This window comes from Desmodus rotundus, chromosome 10 (assembly GCF_022682495.2).
Source record: "Desmodus rotundus isolate HL8 chromosome 10, HLdesRot8A.1, whole genome shotgun sequence".
Lineage (NCBI taxonomy): Eukaryota > Metazoa > Chordata > Mammalia > Chiroptera > Phyllostomidae > Desmodus > Desmodus rotundus.
Window position 1 is genome coordinate 19,053,958 of NC_071396.1, and position 18,621 is coordinate 19,072,578.

General features: G+C 47.5%; 1 protein-coding gene across 1 annotated transcript in view; it reads left to right on the plus strand.

The window, feature by feature from the left end:
• Positions 1-14,139: 14,139 nt before the first annotated feature.
• ERO1B (endoplasmic reticulum oxidoreductase 1 beta) overlaps positions 14,140-18,621 on the plus strand; it is a 43,211-nt gene continuing 38,729 nt past the window's right edge. Inside the window, exon 1 of the mRNA XM_053912706.2 lies at positions 14,140-14,413. Coding sequence (XP_053768681.1) covers positions 14,315-14,413 — 99 coding nt within the window. The 5' untranslated portion in view covers positions 14,140-14,314. The remainder of the gene's footprint in view (positions 14,414-18,621) is intronic.

The window sequence follows — 18,621 nt, forward strand, 5'->3', positions numbered from 1 at the left end:
AGAAATTAACCGTACGTTTTCTAGGTTTAGATAGTTTGTACACACAAATGTTCTCCACTGTGTTACCGTTGCCTACAGCGTTCGGTACAGTAACCTGCCGTGCAAGTTTGTAGCCCAGGGCAGCAGACTAGCCTTACAGACTAGGTGCGTGGTAGGTTTGTGAGACTGCCTCTCGATGTTCAGACGAGGACAACATGACCTAAGGACACATTTCTCAGAACTGAGCTGCTCGGGACTGAACTGCTCCGCACAGTGGGCGTGGGGTTAGCCTGCGGACAAGAGCAGTATTATCTCCTATTGCCCTGGGGGAAAACACAGCTGTTTTTTTGTTTGCTTTCTACACATCAACCCACTTTCAACCCACTAGCCCTTTTAATATCTCCATTTTCCCTGGTTCCCAGTCGATTTGGTTGGAATGACTTCCTCACAATATAAAGTACAGGGCAGCTTCCTCTGCCTCACTGTATGAGATGTCTTGTCTTGTTGCGAGTACATCATAGTTCTCCCACCTTGGAGTTAGAGAGGCTACTTCCCCTTTCCTCTGCAGAAGAGGGGGCCTGCAGGGGAGGTGGAGTGTTGAGGAAAGGTTAGGCAGGGCCCCGAAGGTATTTCGATAGAAGCATGGAGAGAGTATGTTGATAGAAAATTTCAAAGTGGAGTGAGGCTAAAGTCGCTCCACTGGTTGTAACCTAGCCTCTGCTAAGCCTCCTTCGCCTTGGGAGCCTCAGGCGGCTGCTATTCAGAACGTGGGCGGTGAGGCAGCCGCAATAGATCAGTGTTAATTCCTGGTGGTAACACCTGCCCTCCAGTGAGACACAGTGAGTTGTTTCTGTTACTGTTTCGTGAATGTGGCAACATGAGAGGGAAATTGAGCCAAGGAAACCGCTGGGGATATTTGATCTTTTGTTTCAGATGTCTGTTTATTGTGATAAGGATGCAGGCAGGATTAGTGGCAATGGAAATGGTATCCCACACTCCAAACATGGGCTCAAAGAATTGCGAGAAACTGACACCCTCGGGGTCTCTGGAGATGTGATTTAGGGGATGCGAGGGACGGGGAGTTTACAAGTTGAGTTTGGATTGTTGAAATACACCACGGCTTCTGTAACACGGATGCTCTTTATCTGGCTATTTACTTCCTTGTTTGTTTGAACTTCTCTTGTTCTGCTGCAGTGACCCCATAACATTAGGTGCTCCTGGGTATTGTCATTGCTACGACACAACCTGTTTTGGTTCTACAGAACAACGGAAGAGACTATTGATGAAATTTCTGCGTCATGTAAGACTATTGTTAAGGGTGCTATTCTGTCCTCTCTCTTATAACCCTTGGCCCCTCCACATCAACGGTATTCGGTGAGTTTTGCTGAGTCTTTAGTATAATAGAAACAGCTAACATGAACAGAGTCCTTAGGCTTGCTACTATGAATTGGGAATTAGTAGTCAACAAGTAGGCGCAGTCCTTCCTCATCCTCATTGAGCTTGAAGCCATCTCTTCTTTTGGACAGTGCCACTCTCTCACTGAACCTCACTGGGGCGCTCAAAGTCAGGACGGCTGCCTTCCACAGCCTGACTCCAAAACACTGCCTTCCTTGAGAACTCAAAGGCTGGCCCTCACCGAGGTGTGGGAGAAGAGGTGGTGTTACAAAGCTAACATTTTATCATGAATTTCCATGACGCGCAACTATAGTAGATATTTGCTGGGCTGTCTTAATCAGCCTGCTCCTCAGCCCGCACCCCAAGTGTTCTGGCAACTGCCCATTTCACAGTTCAAATGAAAGCATCCGTGTTCATACAAATATGGTGATTCTGGGTGGGCGCCAGGCTCCAACAATCCAGGCTGACGAGTCTACCGGCGTTGACAAGGCAACAGTGCTTGTTGCAATATATTTTTCAGGAGGATGTGCATGAGGATATGTTATATGCTCTTCTGTTGCCAACCAACACCACAGCTGCAGCACTATTCAAGTCTTTGGATGATGACATAGCAGGAAAACAATTGGTCATTTTGTGTCGTCAGTATCTGCACAGACAGAGCGGCTGCCATGACTGGACGGCTTTCTGGTTTCACTACTCGGGTCGAAGAGGTCGCTTCTGAATGTGAGTCTACACACTGTGTCATCCATAGAGAAATGTTGGCTAGCCAAAAGCTGTCACCTGAACTTAACAACATTTTGCAGGATGCGATTCAAATCATCAGCCACATTAAATAAAGTGCATGCCCTTAGCTCACGTCTGTTCGCGCAGCTCTGTGAGGAGATGGACGCAGAGCACACAGGTCTTCCCTTCCACACAGAAGTGGGCTGGCTTTCCAAAGGTGGATCACTGGCCAGAGTTTTTGAGTTTTTGAGTTACAAGAGCCGCTCCAGAGATTTCTTTTAGAAGAACAGTCGTCACTGGCTGCACATTTCAGGGACACACAATGAGTCACAAAACTTGCTTGTGGGATGAACTCCATCCTGTGGAGCTCTCCCAGCTGCTGCGGATGAGAAATAAGTCGTCCTGGACACAATCTTGTTGTTCCAGCAGGAAAGGGGGTGGCGATCCCCTCTAGGGGGGAATGCCCCGAGCCCTTCCCTGAAACTCTTTTCTTGGGATTGGAATGTGCAGGGGTGTGCAGTACGCATGCACAGCTCATCCATCAATGGCACCAGGTCGTATCTATAGATAACAACTGAGGGAGCACAGAGATCTGCCTCAGGGTCAGGGTCTGTCAGGCATGCTGACCAGCAGGTCTTTAAGACGTGTTTCACGAGATGAGAAGTTGACTCCTTATGTCTTGAAATTAAACATCGGTTTACATCAACAGGGCTATACAAAGCAAAGCAAGCTTCTAAGGATACAATGTATTTATCAGGCCTGCTTTCCCATGAGAACCCTCGGTGTTAGTCTCGAGTCCTGCCTGCCACCTGCATTTGCTGGTTTCCCAGGGAGACTTACAGGCCCCTTTCAAGGCCCGCTCTCCTCACAGGGCTACAGTCTCCAAAACCACACAGAGCGGTCCCCAACACTTGCTTCGTTGTGTGACATGTTCAGCCTGCTCAACGAACTCAACCTGTCCCTTCAGGGGAGAGCGACGACTGTGTTCAAGCTGACCAGTAAAGAGGCTGCATTCAGAGCCAAACTGGAACTGTGGGGTGACAAGCAAACGTGGGGATTTCTGACACGTTTCAAGCATTGGCAGAGATTTTGAAAGAGACTGAACCAGGGCCTTCTTTCTCCCAGCAGGTGCATGATCACCCACCTCAGCTTTCAGAAGAGTCTGAGCTTTACTTCCAACCACAAAAGACCCCTAACTGGGAAGGAATGGACATGCGACCCATCTGTGAATAAACCGGGTGAATCGACTTTGTCCAGGCTGGAAGAGGACCAACTGCTGGAGATCGCAAATGACGGTGGCCTTAAAAGTATGTTTGAGACAACTTCAAATCTCCATATGTTCTGGATTAAAGGCAAGGCGCAATATCCTGAGATGGCCACAAAAGCACTGAAGAGCCTGCTTCTGTTTCCAACATCCTTTCTTTGTGAAGCAGGGTTTTCTGCAGTGACAGCAACCAAAACAAGCTCAGGACACCCGCTGATTCTGCATTATAGTGAGTTGTATAATTATTTCATTATACATTACAATGTAATAATAACAGAAATAAAATGCACAATAAATGTAATGTGCTTGAATCATCCAGAAACCATCCCCCACCCCACCCCAGTCCATGGGAAAATTGTCTTTCACAAGACTGGTCCCTGGGGCCAAAAAGGCCGGGGAGCGCGGGTTTATTCAACAGATAGTTACTGAATGACTACTGCGTGTCAGGGGCCGTCCTGCGTGCTGAAGATATAGCAGAGGACAAATCAAACCACTGTCCTCACCCCATGGAGCGCACATCGCACATCGTGGGGGAAAAGAAAGGAAAGGAGACAAGTGAAATGTGTAGTGTGTTTAAATGTGCCAAGGAGAAAACAAAGCAGAGGAGCGAGAGGGGAAGTACTGGGCAGGAGGGACCCCAGTCTACAGTGGAATCCCCAGTGACCATCTGAAGAGGGTGGCCGCGGGGAGACAGCTGCAGGAGAGTGAGCCGGCAGAGGCCCTGCCGGCACTTGCTCAGTGTGTCTGCAGAACAGCAAGGAGGGAAATAGGGCTGAAGGTGAATGAGCCAAGGAGAGAGTGATGGGAGACGAGGTTAGGGAATCCTGGGGGTCAGATGGCAGAAGGCCTCACAGGTCCCTATAAACACCTGGGCTTTGGGGATGAGCCAGACAGGAGACATCGAAAGGCTTATGAGCAGGTGGATGACAAGTTTTAACAAGAGCTCTGTGGTTGTTTCGCTGCAAAAAGTAAATAAATAAATAAATAATAAAGGCAGGTGAGGAAAGAAGCAGGAAGACCAGTGAGGAGGCTGTGGCAGTAATTCACCTGAATGGGGGTGGTCTCAGCAGGCATGGTGAGAAGTTATCAGATTCTGGGTGTATTTGGAAGAAAGAGCCAGCAGGATTGGATGAGACTGGGGTGAGAGAGGAGAAAAGACAGCAAAAGGCCAAGGATTTTGGCCTAAATAAGCAGCAAAGGGAGCTGCCGTTCACTGAACTGGGGAAGATGGCAAGAGCAGCAAATGGGTGCGAGGTGCTTGCCGGCATCAAAGTGAACAGGTCCAGTAGGCAGGTGGACACGCGTTTGGAATTGAAGGCAGAGGCCTAGGCTGAAGATATAAATTTGGGGGTCACTAACCCATGATGGCACTTAAAGTAACCTGGAAGGTGTAAAAAAACAAAACCCAAAACCCTGGCTGCTGTGGCTCAGTGGGTGAGGCACTGGCCTGGAGAACCAGGGGAGCAGGTTCTGGAAGTTAAGTGAAGAAAGTGTCTCACGGAGACGGTGGTCAGCTGTGCCAAGTGCTGTTTTAGGTCAAGTCAGTGAGGACGGAAACTCGGCCTCGGGATGCAGCCGTGCGTGCCGAGGCCGGTGGGGAGCCTGCTGGGAGCAGTTTGAGTGGAGCAGCGAGGCAAACACTTGGCTGGAGTGGGTTCTGCAGAGACGAGGAGAGAGCTGAAGGCAGCAAATGCAGATAACCGCGCCAAGGGGTGTTCCATAAAGATAGAGGCATGGCAGAAGTACAACATGCTTTTACATATTGATGGAATAAGTCTGTAGAGGGGGAAACAGATCATGCAGGAGAGGGGTGGAGGAACCGTCAGCGAACGCCCTGGCGTGAGGGTGGGGTGGCACATGCAGCTCGGCGCGATGACAGGGAGGTGGGAGACCTAGGGCTATGCTTTGGTTTCTATATGCTTTTTGCAAATGAAATTAAATTTTTGGTGAACATAGTTATATTTTAAATAGAATGACAGTGATGGCCGAGATACTCATTTCGGGATGAGAGGTTCTCTTTAAAGCCTGGAAAGTTCTAGTGCTGCTTCTGCTGCTGCTGCTGTGAATGAACATCGAGAGACTCAGTAACTGATGTTCCAAGACGGTTGGCGACTTTTCTCCCGATAGTTCCTTCTGACACTGCTATCTGGTGTTTTAAAGTGTTTCCTTAATAACCAACTCTATGGAGATAACCTTACAATAGTTAGTCGCCTTCATTAGACACTAGCTACTTGTTAGTTTGGATTTTTGAGTCAGAAAGTTTTTCTTGCTATTTTGTTCCTGAAAGTATACTGTATTCCTGTTTCCTGGGCATTATTATACATAGTCTAGTCTATCTGAAAAATTGGTAAAATATGGCTGCCAGTTGCTCCATTCGCTCAACATTTACAGCCACTTTCCAGTTCAAGCTCCTACTTGTGGGAACACAGGAGGACAGGCCACATTCATTGACTTGCTGACATTGGTACTGACCCTGCAAACAGGAAGGGATAGTTTTTTAATGTTTTACTACATTAGAAAAAGACTTCTTGGTTGAAAAAAGGCTTGGTACAACTCTCTGCTTTTTAGGTGGAGTTATTGAAAGTCAGGATTGAAAAACTCATTGCCCTGGCTGATGTGGCTTAGTGGACTGAGTGCTGCTCTGAGAACCAAAGGGTGGCAGGTTCGATTCCCAGTTAGGACACATGCCTGGGTTTCAGGGGAGGTCCCCAGTAGGGGGCATATGAGAAACAACCACACACTGATGTTTCTCTTTCTCCCTCTCTTCCCCTTTCCCTGAAAATAAATAATCTCTTTATTAAAAAAAAGAAAAACTCATAAAATATCATGTGGCCCATTCATTCATTTGGTGCTCAAACTCCCCTTTAACATTCCCGCTGAGGGCTATCTATTCTTTGCTTACTTAGCTCCAGTCCAGGGGAGCGCCCGCTTCATTTCTCCATATCGTAGAAATTATCCAGCAAGGACACACTAGTAGCTTTCCACTCTACATTATTATAAGTCGTATGTCACTCATCGGGACAGTTGAGAGATTTCTCAGTTGTTACACAAAAGATATAAATCAGGGCTATGCTTTTTACATGGATACAACACAGGGGTATGCGGGTGCCATGCATACCCCCATGCAGCAGGTTGAGGTGCAGAGAACCCCAAGCTAACTGTGGTCTGAGGCACGGCTCACTTCACAGGTGAGGCCACAGAGTGAAGTGGGACGCAGGAGCGCCAGGTGCCACCCCAAAGCCGCCCGGGGAAGTCCCTGTGTCGTTTCCTCCAGACGTGACAGTGCCACAGTTGCCCGTCTCTGGCCTGGCCTGGAGGGCCGCAGTTTCAGAGCTGGCCCTCCTGGGCCATAGTTTGGGTCGGAGGATAAAGTGGATGACCTTTCACATTTAATAAGGCAACTGGACACGACTACTCCTCAACTTTTTTTCTCTCGAAAGCACATGATGCAGACAGAGTGAAGAGAAACCGTTTTAGGTGAACGAATCTGGTGTTTGGTTTTGTTTTCATCTATGTGGTTAGAATTAATTCCAGCTGACACGGACTTTTCCGTTTGTGATGTAGACCTCGGGGTAGGAAGTTTACTAAAAAACGATTTCAAATTCATGGCACGATTAAGTGTAAAAAAATAAAAGACTTCTATACTGATAAAAATGTTGAGAAAATGAAAAATGATTTCAGGGGAAAGGAGGGACAAACAGGTGGAGTACGGGACGTGTTCAGGGCAGTGGGACTGTTCTGTGTGATGGGGTCATGGTGGACATGCGTCACCATACGTCTGTCAGAGCTCAGAGACTGTACAGCCCCAAGTGCTCACTAATGTGAAGGATGGGCTTTGGGCGACAATGACGTGTCGGTGCATGTCCACTGACTGTAGCAGTGCCCCACCCTGGTGGGGGATGTTGGTCACGGGGATGCTGGCACATGCAGGGGGTAACCGGGAACTGTATATTTTGTTCACTTGTGCTGTGAACCTAAAATTGTCTAAAAAATAGCCTATTAAAAACTGACTTCAGCCCTGGCTGGTATAGCTCCATTGGCGGGAGCATCCTTCCATGCACCAAAAGGCTGGGGCTTTGACTCCCAATCTGGGCACGCACCTGGGTTGAAGGTTTGATCCTTGGTTGGGGCCTGAATGGGAGGCAACCGATCGATGTTTCTCCCTCACACTGATGTTTCTCTCTCTCTCCCTTTCTCTTCCCTCTCCTCTTTCTCTAAAATCAAAAAACATATTTTAAAAATGACTTCACAAGGCTTTCAGATATAAATGTAAGTTTTTAAAATAAGTACAACTACTAATTTCCAAAACAGTCTTTTGTTATTAACAAACATGGGGCAATTTTTTGATAAATTAGGAAAATTTTACGCATTGCAATTTAAAAACTACAATGAAGGCATTCTTGATAGATTGTTTTGTACATGAAGTATCGTTCTAATTAGTCCAGGGATGTCTGAAAAAAGCACCACAGACTAGAAGCTTCAGGGGTTTTTTGTTTGTTTGTTTTTTAGAAAGAGGGGAAGAGAGGGAGAAAGAGAGGGAGAGAAACATCGATGTGCAAGAAAAACAATGGGCTGGGCCCCCAACTGGGGACCCAGCCTACAACCCAGGCTGGTGTCCAGACGGGGAACTGAACCGGTGACCTTTCAGCCTACAGGCCGACACTCAGTCCACTGAGACACACAACCAGGGCTAGAAGCTTCAGATTTTAAGACATTTTTTTAAAAACCCTGAAAACTGGGGGGAATGATTCTCTCAAGTAATTTAAAGTGATCTGAAAAGACTGAATATTTCTTCTGGGTTTCCTGATTGATTTATAAACTGCTGGCAATTATGGGCTGGTGGAAATACAATAGGTATTATTTTCTAAGAAATAGCAAGTTGATTTGATTGTATAGCAGAACAGAAAGTGAATCCCTAGAATCATGGAAGAAAGGGGAGGCACAAATGACCTGTTTTATTCTTGAGGGACTAGAAGAGTCCCCAGAAAGTCATTTAGTGTGATGGCTGCCCCGCTCTTGGGGGGACTGTGGACAGTGACAGACAAGGAGACATTAGGTAAGAGGCCCTATGGCGCCTGGCAGAGTGTGTGCTCTGCTTGTGTTTTTTCCAGAAAGGAGCACAGGGTGTTTCTGTAACATCCTAAATGCGAGGCAGCTGGAATACAAGGAGAAGACGAGTCCCAAAAGGGAACAAAGGAAATAATACAACATGGAAGCCAGCAAGCTCGTGATTCTGTCACGGCCAAATGGAGTCCAACTCCCAGGCAAGACCGTGGCCAGGCAGAGAGAATGGGGCACGGGAGGCCGGGCCTGCTCTCTGGGATTGCACAGTAGACACCAGGCTCCTCCAGGGCGGGCTGGGCAGGAGGGGACAGTAGCGGGGCAGGAAGTGTGGGCCTGGCCCTTGGAGAAGATGCAGCAGCACAAAGCCACTGACTGGGTGCAGTTATCACACAGCCTGAACCCAGGAAAAAGCAGCTGAATTTGGAGAAACGAACTTCTTGAGCTCCCAGGAACCCTGAGTAGAGAGTGACAGGCGGGCGGAAGTCAGTGCCTCACAGGAACACCGCAGCAGCCACCTAGGACCTTCTGTGACCTTCCTGCCTTCCCTTGCCCGCTGTGGCTGAGTCCATGACCTTGACCCTCTCTGCACCCAGTGAGAAGCGTTTTTCCATCGCCCAAACTTTCCTGATGGTGCCCTCACTGACACTGTCAGAACTGTGGGGTTACGTGAAGTCTTTTGTGCTGTAGAAATTAGGAGGGAGGGACAAATTGGCAGAGTTATGATTCCACTTTTCCCACTTGTTTAGATTTAATAGATTCCCCCATGACATGATATAGTAACTTCTAGCACACCTCAGTGTTACACAAACAAAGCCTTTGTTGAAACTGCCTCCTTTAGAAATGGAAATAAATCTAATTTAAGATTATCAGCTTTAATGCTGTTAGTGAAAATGCTTGACGGTGTCACAGCTGAGTAAATATCAAAGAAAAACACAAATACTTTAGGAAGATAACTAATAACAAGCCATAGGCCAAGTGCTTTTGCTTTAGTTACCTTTAATTCCTATTACTTGTCAAAGAAAAGGGGGAGAACTTCTCTCACTATAATTCAGAAATCCTACCGTCACACAAAAATTCCCCTTGTACCTAAGTTACAGGTAGAAACCCACTTTTTAAAAGTCGCCGTGGCCAGCTGGTTAGCGCACCAGCTACTATCTACAAATACAGTTGTTTAAACACAGCAGATTGCCAGTACTCAGCAGGTTCACGGATCGCGACTCGGCTTGGAAATTACTGGTGTTATTAAATTTCCGCCCCATTGCCTTGACTTTTATTTAGAAATGTTCACCAATGAGTTTCTCCTTCATTAGCAGTCGCAAGTCACCCAAGCCATAAAATCACAGAAACACAATACGTTTGATGATGTCTTGGAAATGTAAATACTTAGTTTAATTTCGTGACTTCACAAAGTCACTGAAGCATTCCAGTCACCTACTTAAGGCCATTCTCAAGCCTTTGATTCACAAACCATTAGTTGGAGACACTTCAAATTGTGCTCAACACAAAGAAAACCCCCAACTCCTGAAGTAATGGGTTTCCAGTAATGGGTCTGAACCAGTCGTCTGATGAGAGTGGTACACCCTCTGTCTTTCTGACTGTCCCCAAACCTCTGTTCAGGAGCGGTAACCTCCTGCCTTTGTGAGAGTCTTGTCCTGCTGCCTTCTCCAAGGATATTCCTGCTCGAAGCAGCTGCTTCCCAGCTGTCCGCAGCACACGCTCAGGGGCTGGTTGGGAGAGAGGTGTCTTCTCAGATAAACTGAAATCCTGAATAACATTAACAAATGAACAACAGTCAACTGACTAGTACTTATTGACTGTTTGTTCACTGAACTAAATACCCACTAAAGAGAATTTGGTACAAGAAGACAGAGTCCTCTAAAACTTCATACTCTGGATGGTTGCATGGATGTCTATAATATACACACACATACTTGTAACAGAGAGCGGACTGCTAGGGCTCAACGAAGGTTGTGGGAAGGACCTCTATCCGACTCTGGACAAGTCACTCTGGACAAGGGGACAAGGTAGTGAGGTCAGCCTCTGACAGGAGAGGGAGAGACGGCGCAGAGAGGGGGTTGGTGGGGGAACAAAGGGATAAGAGGGGTGCGGGGATCATGGTTTGCATTGAGCAAAACGAAGTGAATCTGCGACAGATACAAACCTGTGTTTTGTGCATGAGTTAGTGTGCCTGCACTGCAAATACGACTGAGATTGGTTTCACTTAAGCCCATTCTCATGCTATTCATTCGAGGAGATGAAGCACACTGTGGTCACCCACGCTGATTCTGTTTGGCTCCACTAAGAATCATGGGAAGCAGATAGTCATGGCTGGCCCTAGTGGAATTTCTCCAGGTTAACCCCTTCCCGTAAACTGTCCCATCCAAATCCACTCCAAATTACCATTGCTTGTCTTCGGGGTGGGGGGGACAGATTATGCTGATTGACTTTATCGCTGGCCCCAACCCTTCTCAACAGAATAATCTGGGAGGCCCATCAATTCTTCCATTTGAAAAATGTAGTCAGTTTTCCTATACCTTACTTCTTATACCTAACAGATAGTTAAGTTCGTCTAACCCAGGTGGTGTCAGTAAGTCACAAATTACATAAACTACAGTAGGCGCACCGTCGCTCTTTCTGATGTGTGCCTTTAGGTGTTCCACGCTCAGGACATCTGTGATGATTGAACGAACCTGTGGCTGCAGGCTGAGGTGAAGAAAAAGTGGGAGTGGAGTGCCTGAGGGGCAGCACGACTTCCTGGAGGGCACAGCTGCTGCTTCCGCCTGAGCAGCTCCCACCCGCTGTGGACAGTCGAGGGCAGAGCGCTCACTGTTTGTCTGTCTACCTCTTGCTCACTCCGTGCTGTCTCGCTCTCTCCCCGCAAGCTAAGCTGGCAAGCTAAGCTCTGGAAGGAATTTGAATTTTGAATGAATGTACAAAGGGCTAAAGGGTTTGGAATTGATCTGTCCAATGGCAGTGCCTGAGAAAGACTCTGCTTAGAGTCCCCAAATGCTGCCCTAACTCCTTTGCCCTCCCCTAGGTGTGAGCGCTGACCTCTTCCTCGATCCTGGAAGCCAGGGATCTTCACCCTTGTTCATCTCTCGGCATACATCAACTAATTACTAAAATTCTGTGGCACACCAAAAACATTTGCCAATCTGACAAAAAAAGAAAAAGGTATAATGTTGAGTCATTCACACCAGACAGCTATCATTGTGTTGGCTGTTGTCTTTTTTTTTTTTTTTTTATTTGACAACCTAAGGGAATAGAGGTTAGTGGCTCTGACTAAAGAGTCAGGTACTGCATGTTTTAAAAATTCTTGTGGCACACCCACTGAAAATCGCTGCTATAAGCTATTCCAGTTTTTTTTTTCAGTTGCTATTCTTTTAAAAAAGAATTTAGCTAGAGGTGATTTTTTTGTGGCTTGCAACCAAAGGGGGTTAAAGTATACCCTTCCCTCCCTCTGTTACAACTTCTGGCCGCAGTGTTAGGGATGGAAAGGTTCAAACAGTGCGTCTGCAGGACTCAGAGGTGACATCACCGATGCCTCCTGGTGCTGCTTTCAGTGCAGCTGATTTTAGGGACAGTGAACAAAGAGGCCAGGGTGAGAGAACAAAGAAGGTGGCTGTCTGCTCCCTAAGGAACTACCACTCATTGTAACACTGAATACTAAAACAGATCCCCAAGGGCATCATTATGAATGAATCTGGCTACACAACATCTGCTGATAAACATGCGGGATTTACGCGGGATTTCCAATTTCACTCACCAAGAAAAAAACTTGTCTTCAAAATATGAGTGTGTCTGGCTTCTGAACTGAAAAATAAATGGCGGGGGTGGGGGATTCCTTGTTGCTGTTATCTTCTGGGTTAGGTCACCAAGAACACAAAAACTCTCTACACCTGCACTGAAATTCTGGACCTTCTGTCCCCTTTCCATCAACTGACCACTCAATGACAAAGCTAGAGGGGCTCTACCTACAGGCCACGGATTCTACACTTGAGATCGGAAGCATGAGAGGACCTGAGATTACAGGTCCATCAAAGGATTTGAGATTTTGTAACAAGAAAATTTATAATTCATTTTAACAACAATGGAAAATGCCCAGGATGTTTTAGAATATAACCCGAGAGAGTGTGGGTAACCAATAACATGAAAGGCAGCACAGAGAGGAGGAGTCTTGAGAAAGGTCCACTAGATTTGATAAGAGAAAAGCTTTAGTAGAATGCTAGGGACGGAGCACGTTCACATGAGGGAAAGGGGACTGATAGAAAATAGAGGTTTGGCAAAGAAGAGGAGAGGCAGAAAAGTAGTTGAAAGAATCAAACAAAACTTTTTTGTTTTTAAGCTACGGCCCTCATTTGGGTTTTGCTCTGCTGTCACTGTGTTGAAATTCTTTATATTTTTGGAGCCAGGACCCTGCATTTTCATTTTTCACTGAGCCCCGTGAACTTTGAAAGTGCTCTGAAAGGAACCCAGAACTGCATATAGCTGATTGCTGCTTCTCCAAAGATGCTCACACCCTAATCCCCAGAACCCGTGCGACTGTCACTTCATGCGGCACAATGGACTTTGCGGAGGTGACTAGATCAAGGACTTCGAGATGGGCAGATTATCTTGGATTTCTGGGTGGAGGCAGGCCATTGCGTTAGGCTCAGGAAGAGGAGGCGAGCGAAGGTGGAAGCAGAGGGAGTGAGGAGCTGACAGTGCGATGCTTGTCCTGGGCGACGGAATGCGGGAGGCCTCTGGAAGTTGGAAGAGTCAAGGAAATATATTGTCCCTTAAAGCGTCTAGAAGGAAGGCAGCCCTGCTGATCCAGTTTGGACTTCTGAGCTCCAGAAATGTAAGATAACAAATTTGTTTTAAGCCACTAAATTTGTGTAATTTGTTATAGAGGCGATGGGTACCTAATACACACTAAAGGGGCTGTATTTCTAGTTCTCCAGAGGTCAAGGCTATTAATAAAATTAATAGCACTTATCATTGATTGAACACTTGTTACGTCACTCTGGAACAAATTTTGAGAGGGGGGTCGACGTATTCACATAAAGATGGGGAAACGTCCAGAGATGAAGCAACTTGTCTGGAACCACATGATGAGCTAGAATGTTCAGAGCTGGGCGCTGAGCACTGTCTGCATCGCAAGTTTTTCTGTGCGTTTGCCCCCACTCCCACATTGCCTTCTGAACACGGGGGTTCGTTTTCACTCTCTAACGTGCCTCGTGTTAGGAACGGGAGGGCGGCAGGCAGAGCATGACAGTACGTCCGGGGCGCATCAAATGAAAGAGGGGCCGAGGCCGCGGGGGCTCCCTAGGCCCCCGCAGCGGATGAGGCCCCGGGCGAGCGTCAGAGAAAGCACATCAGGTTCAAAGTCGAAGACGCTAACGTACGCGGGTAATGGCCGAACCCCAGGTCAGGGTAGACAACACCCGAGACCAGGCCATGTTTCCAGGACAACCGCATGGGGCGGGCCGGCACTCCTAAACCCCGGCCTGCGCCTCTCGTGTTTTGGGGCTCACGTGGTCCTGCCTCATTGGCCGCCACGGAGGCCGAGCCCCGGGAGGCGGAGCGACTCCGCAGCTGGAAGTTCGCGTTCGTTCCCCCGCGATCTCGTCTTCTGCGCGGACCACAATTCCCACAAGGCTCTGCGCTCGGGGCGGGGCTGGGAGCAGGGCGGGGCTGGGAGCGGGGCGGGGCCGGGAGAGGGGCGGGGCCCTGGGGATGTGGTTGGGGCGCTGGGCTCACCGCCTCACTGGCAGCTGCGGGCTCGTGGACCTCTGACCCTGGACTCTCGCCGCCGCCGGCAGCAGCTCCCGTGGGTCGTCGCTCGGGCCGCCCACGGTTCCCCAGCCCTTCGGGGCCCTGCCGGCCGCGGTGCAGGGAGCGGGCAGCATGAGCCGGGGGACCCGGCGGGCCAGCGCGGAGCGGGGGGCGGCCGCCGTGCGGCTGCTGGTCACCCTGAGCCTCCTCCCGGGCGTCGTCGAGGCCCAGGTGAGCCGGCGATGGCGGGGAGGCCGGGCGGCCTTTGGGCAGCGGGCGACCTGACAGACCTCCAGGAAGCGCCGGCGAGCCGCCTCTGCGCAGGGCGGCGACACTCGGGGTGACGGCAGGGAAAGGGGAAGAGGATGCGGGCCGGAGGTGTGCGTTCGGAGCTGATTTGTGGAGCCGCTGGAGTGCGGCGGGAGCCGCGGGAGGGGCGGGAGCGAAAACATCCCGGCTGAAACGCCCCCCTCACCCTTGGAGAGTTGCGGGGACTAGAAGACAGAGGCCCGTGGCCTGCGGGAGCCGAGCGGACCGGGAGGGGACGGGACTTCCCTTCCTGAACTAGAGCGTCTCTTGGCTGTCACCACCGCTAAGGACCGCCGTGTCTCACCAACTTGTGCGGTGTGCCAGGCGACGCACAGGTGCAGCCACGTGCGAGCCTGGGTCTGGGTCGGCCTGTGGTCTCAGCAGGGCGGCGGTGGCCCGAGAGCAGAGTTAGGGGCTTCCTTTGCGAAACTGACATTACAGGCGTTCCCAACATGCTGGGAATCGGAGGGTTAGTGACCAGATCTTTGTCCTTAAGTAAGAGGCATGTTTGCTTTGGGTTACACAGTCGAGCTTGGATAGACTGCTGCCAGGTGCTGCTGTTTGCACCTGCGGCAAAGTGGCAGAACCGAGAGAGGAGCCAGCTGGCTCAGGTGGCCTGATAACCAGGGGAGATGTGATTTGAAGCAATTAAAGCTCATTGCTAAGAAAAATTCCAGGTAATTGAGTGTAACCGCGTAAACATGTTTTTCTGCCTTTATTCAGACACTTTTGTCATGGCCTTTGATGCTCTTCACTAAATCCCAGAATGCCTGAATATTCTACTTGTGCCCATGTTTGAATATTTTTTAATGAATGATTTGATAAAAATAAAAGGGCAAACTTTTGGTTTTGGGGAGTATGTTAAAAATGCCGGTTCTCTGGCCCCACTGCCAGATGTCCAGATTTAGTGGCTCTGGATGTGACCCCAGGAGTCAGCATTTTAAGCAAGCCTTGCAGGTAACTGCAGTACAGTTATCCTTCAAACTACCTATCCAACCCCACTTGGAAAATACTGAAATAGAGGTGGTGGAAATCTGGGCATACCTACCAGACTTCTGAAAAGCGAACTTGGGCAAAATTACTTTCTAGTTACTAGTTTGATGTTTGTTTTTGAATGGAATTTACACTCATATTTTTTAACATGAGATTTTCTCATTTTCTCTCTCGTTGGTTTCTCCGCATACCACTAATTATGTACATTAATGCTTCATGATTGCATCTGTCCTTTCATTTTTATTGTATGCATGTAAACATGTAATTTTCATTTCATTCACCCAATGAAATTAAAGATTTGTGCATATTCAAAGTGGCATTGTGCCCACAAATCCTCAGACATGAATATGTTTGGTTTTTGTTTCTGGTGGTACTTTCTAACACAGCATTTGATCATATTTTAGATAGTACTTTAATCTGTAACAAGTGACAATATACATTCTCTCGTTTTATTTGATACGTCTCAGAAATGGGGCCCTTGAGGTGACTGAAGTTCAAGGAGCTCACATGACAAAAACATCACACTTGTTAAGTCAGTGAACAAGGGGAAGCGGAGCCCCAGTGGGCCCCTTTCTGACCTGCACAGTACATCCCAGTGCGCTTGCTTCTTTGGTATAGAAATAACGCACAGGAAACCCAGGAAAATGAAAAAGGGGAACCGAGACAGTTCTTTTACTCTTCTTCCATATGCTGACTTGGAAGCAAAACAGTAAAGCATAAAGGGAAGAGTAGATGTTTTAAAAAATACTTTCATTCACAAGAAATCACTGAGATATATCTTTGCAATCAAAGCATACAATTATTTTCAAGCACATAACATAATAGGGATTTGTATATCTCAACCCCATTTTCTTATGAATGAAATGCAAATACGTTTTGTAGTGTGGCAAAGCACTAGGAAGTAAAGACAGTGCATGCAGGTGATATAACAAGTTAGTCTTCCTGTAAAGAAGTAGTTTCAGTTGGGTATATTTTAAAATCTTTCTACGTGCATCTCTGAGGTGGCATGAAATCCAGAAATACACAGAGCACCCCACCCCCACCCCAGCCCCGGAAGGAAGGCCATATATAACCTTGGGACTTTATAACATATATAAACAATGTCGTTCTAGTCCATTACCCTGGGGATTTTCCCCAACTCCAAAGACCTCCAGCTTTTGCTTTAATAGCTGCTTGGAGTGGAATGGACAAGACCCAAAACCATGTCTGTTCAGAGAGAGGAAACTAAAAGGAGACCTCACCCTGAAACTTGGACTCCAAGGGGCTACATCCTCAACAAATAAGTGACTGAGAAATGAATCCCACTGGGAGTAAGGGAACAGGAAGGAAACCTGCTTGGGGAGGGAGGAAAAGCTCCCTTGAGAATTTGTAACCAGGAGCCACTTACACAGGTTTGCAGGCCAAATTCATGCCACCTGTGCTGGGAAAGGGTTCAGGCAGAAAATTTAATTTCTAGCAGGCCCAGGTTGCTGTGCCCCCGGCTTACTGGTAAAAGCAAATATCCATCCTCTCTGGAGGAGTTTATTTTCAACCAAGGCCCCAAAGAATTATCAGAGGGAAAGTGCTGGGAAGAATAGCAGCTGACAGTCAAAAATCACAAAACACACAGGCACCGTGAATGAGGTATTAGAAATACAGATTATAAAAGTAGACCCATAATGAAAATATAAGATACAATTTTAAGTTGTTCAATGTGTGTAAATAAAAAGATTTGAAAGTGTGAAAAGGCAACGAAGAGGCCAAATTAAAGAATGACCAAAGAGATGAAAACAGTGAGAGAGTTCTAGAAATGAAACGGAAGACTCAATGGGTGGACTGAAAGAGCTGAGTGCATCCAGCAGAAGACAGGATTATGGAACTAGACAACAGTTGATGTTTGTCCTTCTGCTTAACCCTACAGCCTGCTCTTCATCCTCACTCTCAGCTTCAGCCGTCACTCACGAAACTGGAGTAACAGAGTAAGCCACATCCGTGCGTCTGTAGTCTCTGTCCACCTGTTTAGACTTCTATCGATTACCATAGATAGCAGTTCATACTCACAGGCCAGTCCCCCTTCCCCATTTCAGGGACCCTGCTCCAGCAAATCTGCCCTCGTTCTCCTGGATCATCAATTTTTCCTTCTCTAATGGACTCTCATGGTCATTATAAAGCATGCTGTTAATTCTACTGTTTTAAAGTTCTCTCTTACCTTCTCTTCCGACTGCTCCATTCTTCTATCCCCGTCTATAGAAAAAACTCAGAAGAGCTGCTTCCACCTCTCCTATTCTGGCCCTCTCTTCAGCCCATGCCAGGCAGACTGTATGTAGCCCCTGCCGCTCCCCGAGGCTGCCCGTGTCAAGACCGCCCGAATGTCTTCCCGAAGCCCATAGTTTTTACATGTTCACGTGACGTGTCAGCAGCAGATTTTCACCTCTTAGTCTCCCTGGAATTCTTTGTTCTTTTGACTTCAGGATACGGTTCTGATTTTCCTCCCATCTTGCAGTCCAGTCTTGCTCATTATCCTTTGTGTGTTCCTCCCCTGCCCCCAACCACTAACCATTCGACCCTCATGGTTCAAATCCTGACTCTTTCCCCTGTCTGTCCTGGTTGTCTCATTTAGTCTCTTGCTTTTAAATAATTATATATATATATATATATACACACACATACACACACATGTGTGTGTGTTATAAAGTTGATTATATATAAATAACTGATTATATTTATATATAAATAGATTATATTTATATAAATTATATTTTGTATATATAAAATTAATTTCCAGAATCTCCACATTGGGAGTCTCAGCTCTAGATCCGAGTATCCAATTACCTTTCCCTGTCTCCACTTGGATGATTACCAGGGTATCTCAGACTGGATGTACCAGGAACCAAATTCCTGATCTTTTCCCTCAAATCTGCCCCTCCCAGTCTTCTCCCCACTAAACATGCTGCTGTTCTCAAACAAGGCAAGTGTGTTCTTGTTTCGAGGCCTGGATGCCTAGCACAAGTCTTGTGTATTTATGTGGCTCACTGGCTCACTTAGGCCTCTGCTAAAGTGTCACATTATCACACTTGTCCACTTCTGTGAATTGTTACCTTCCTTGATCATACAAAATAAAAGAGAAACCTTTCACCTCACCTTGTCCTTCATGTCCC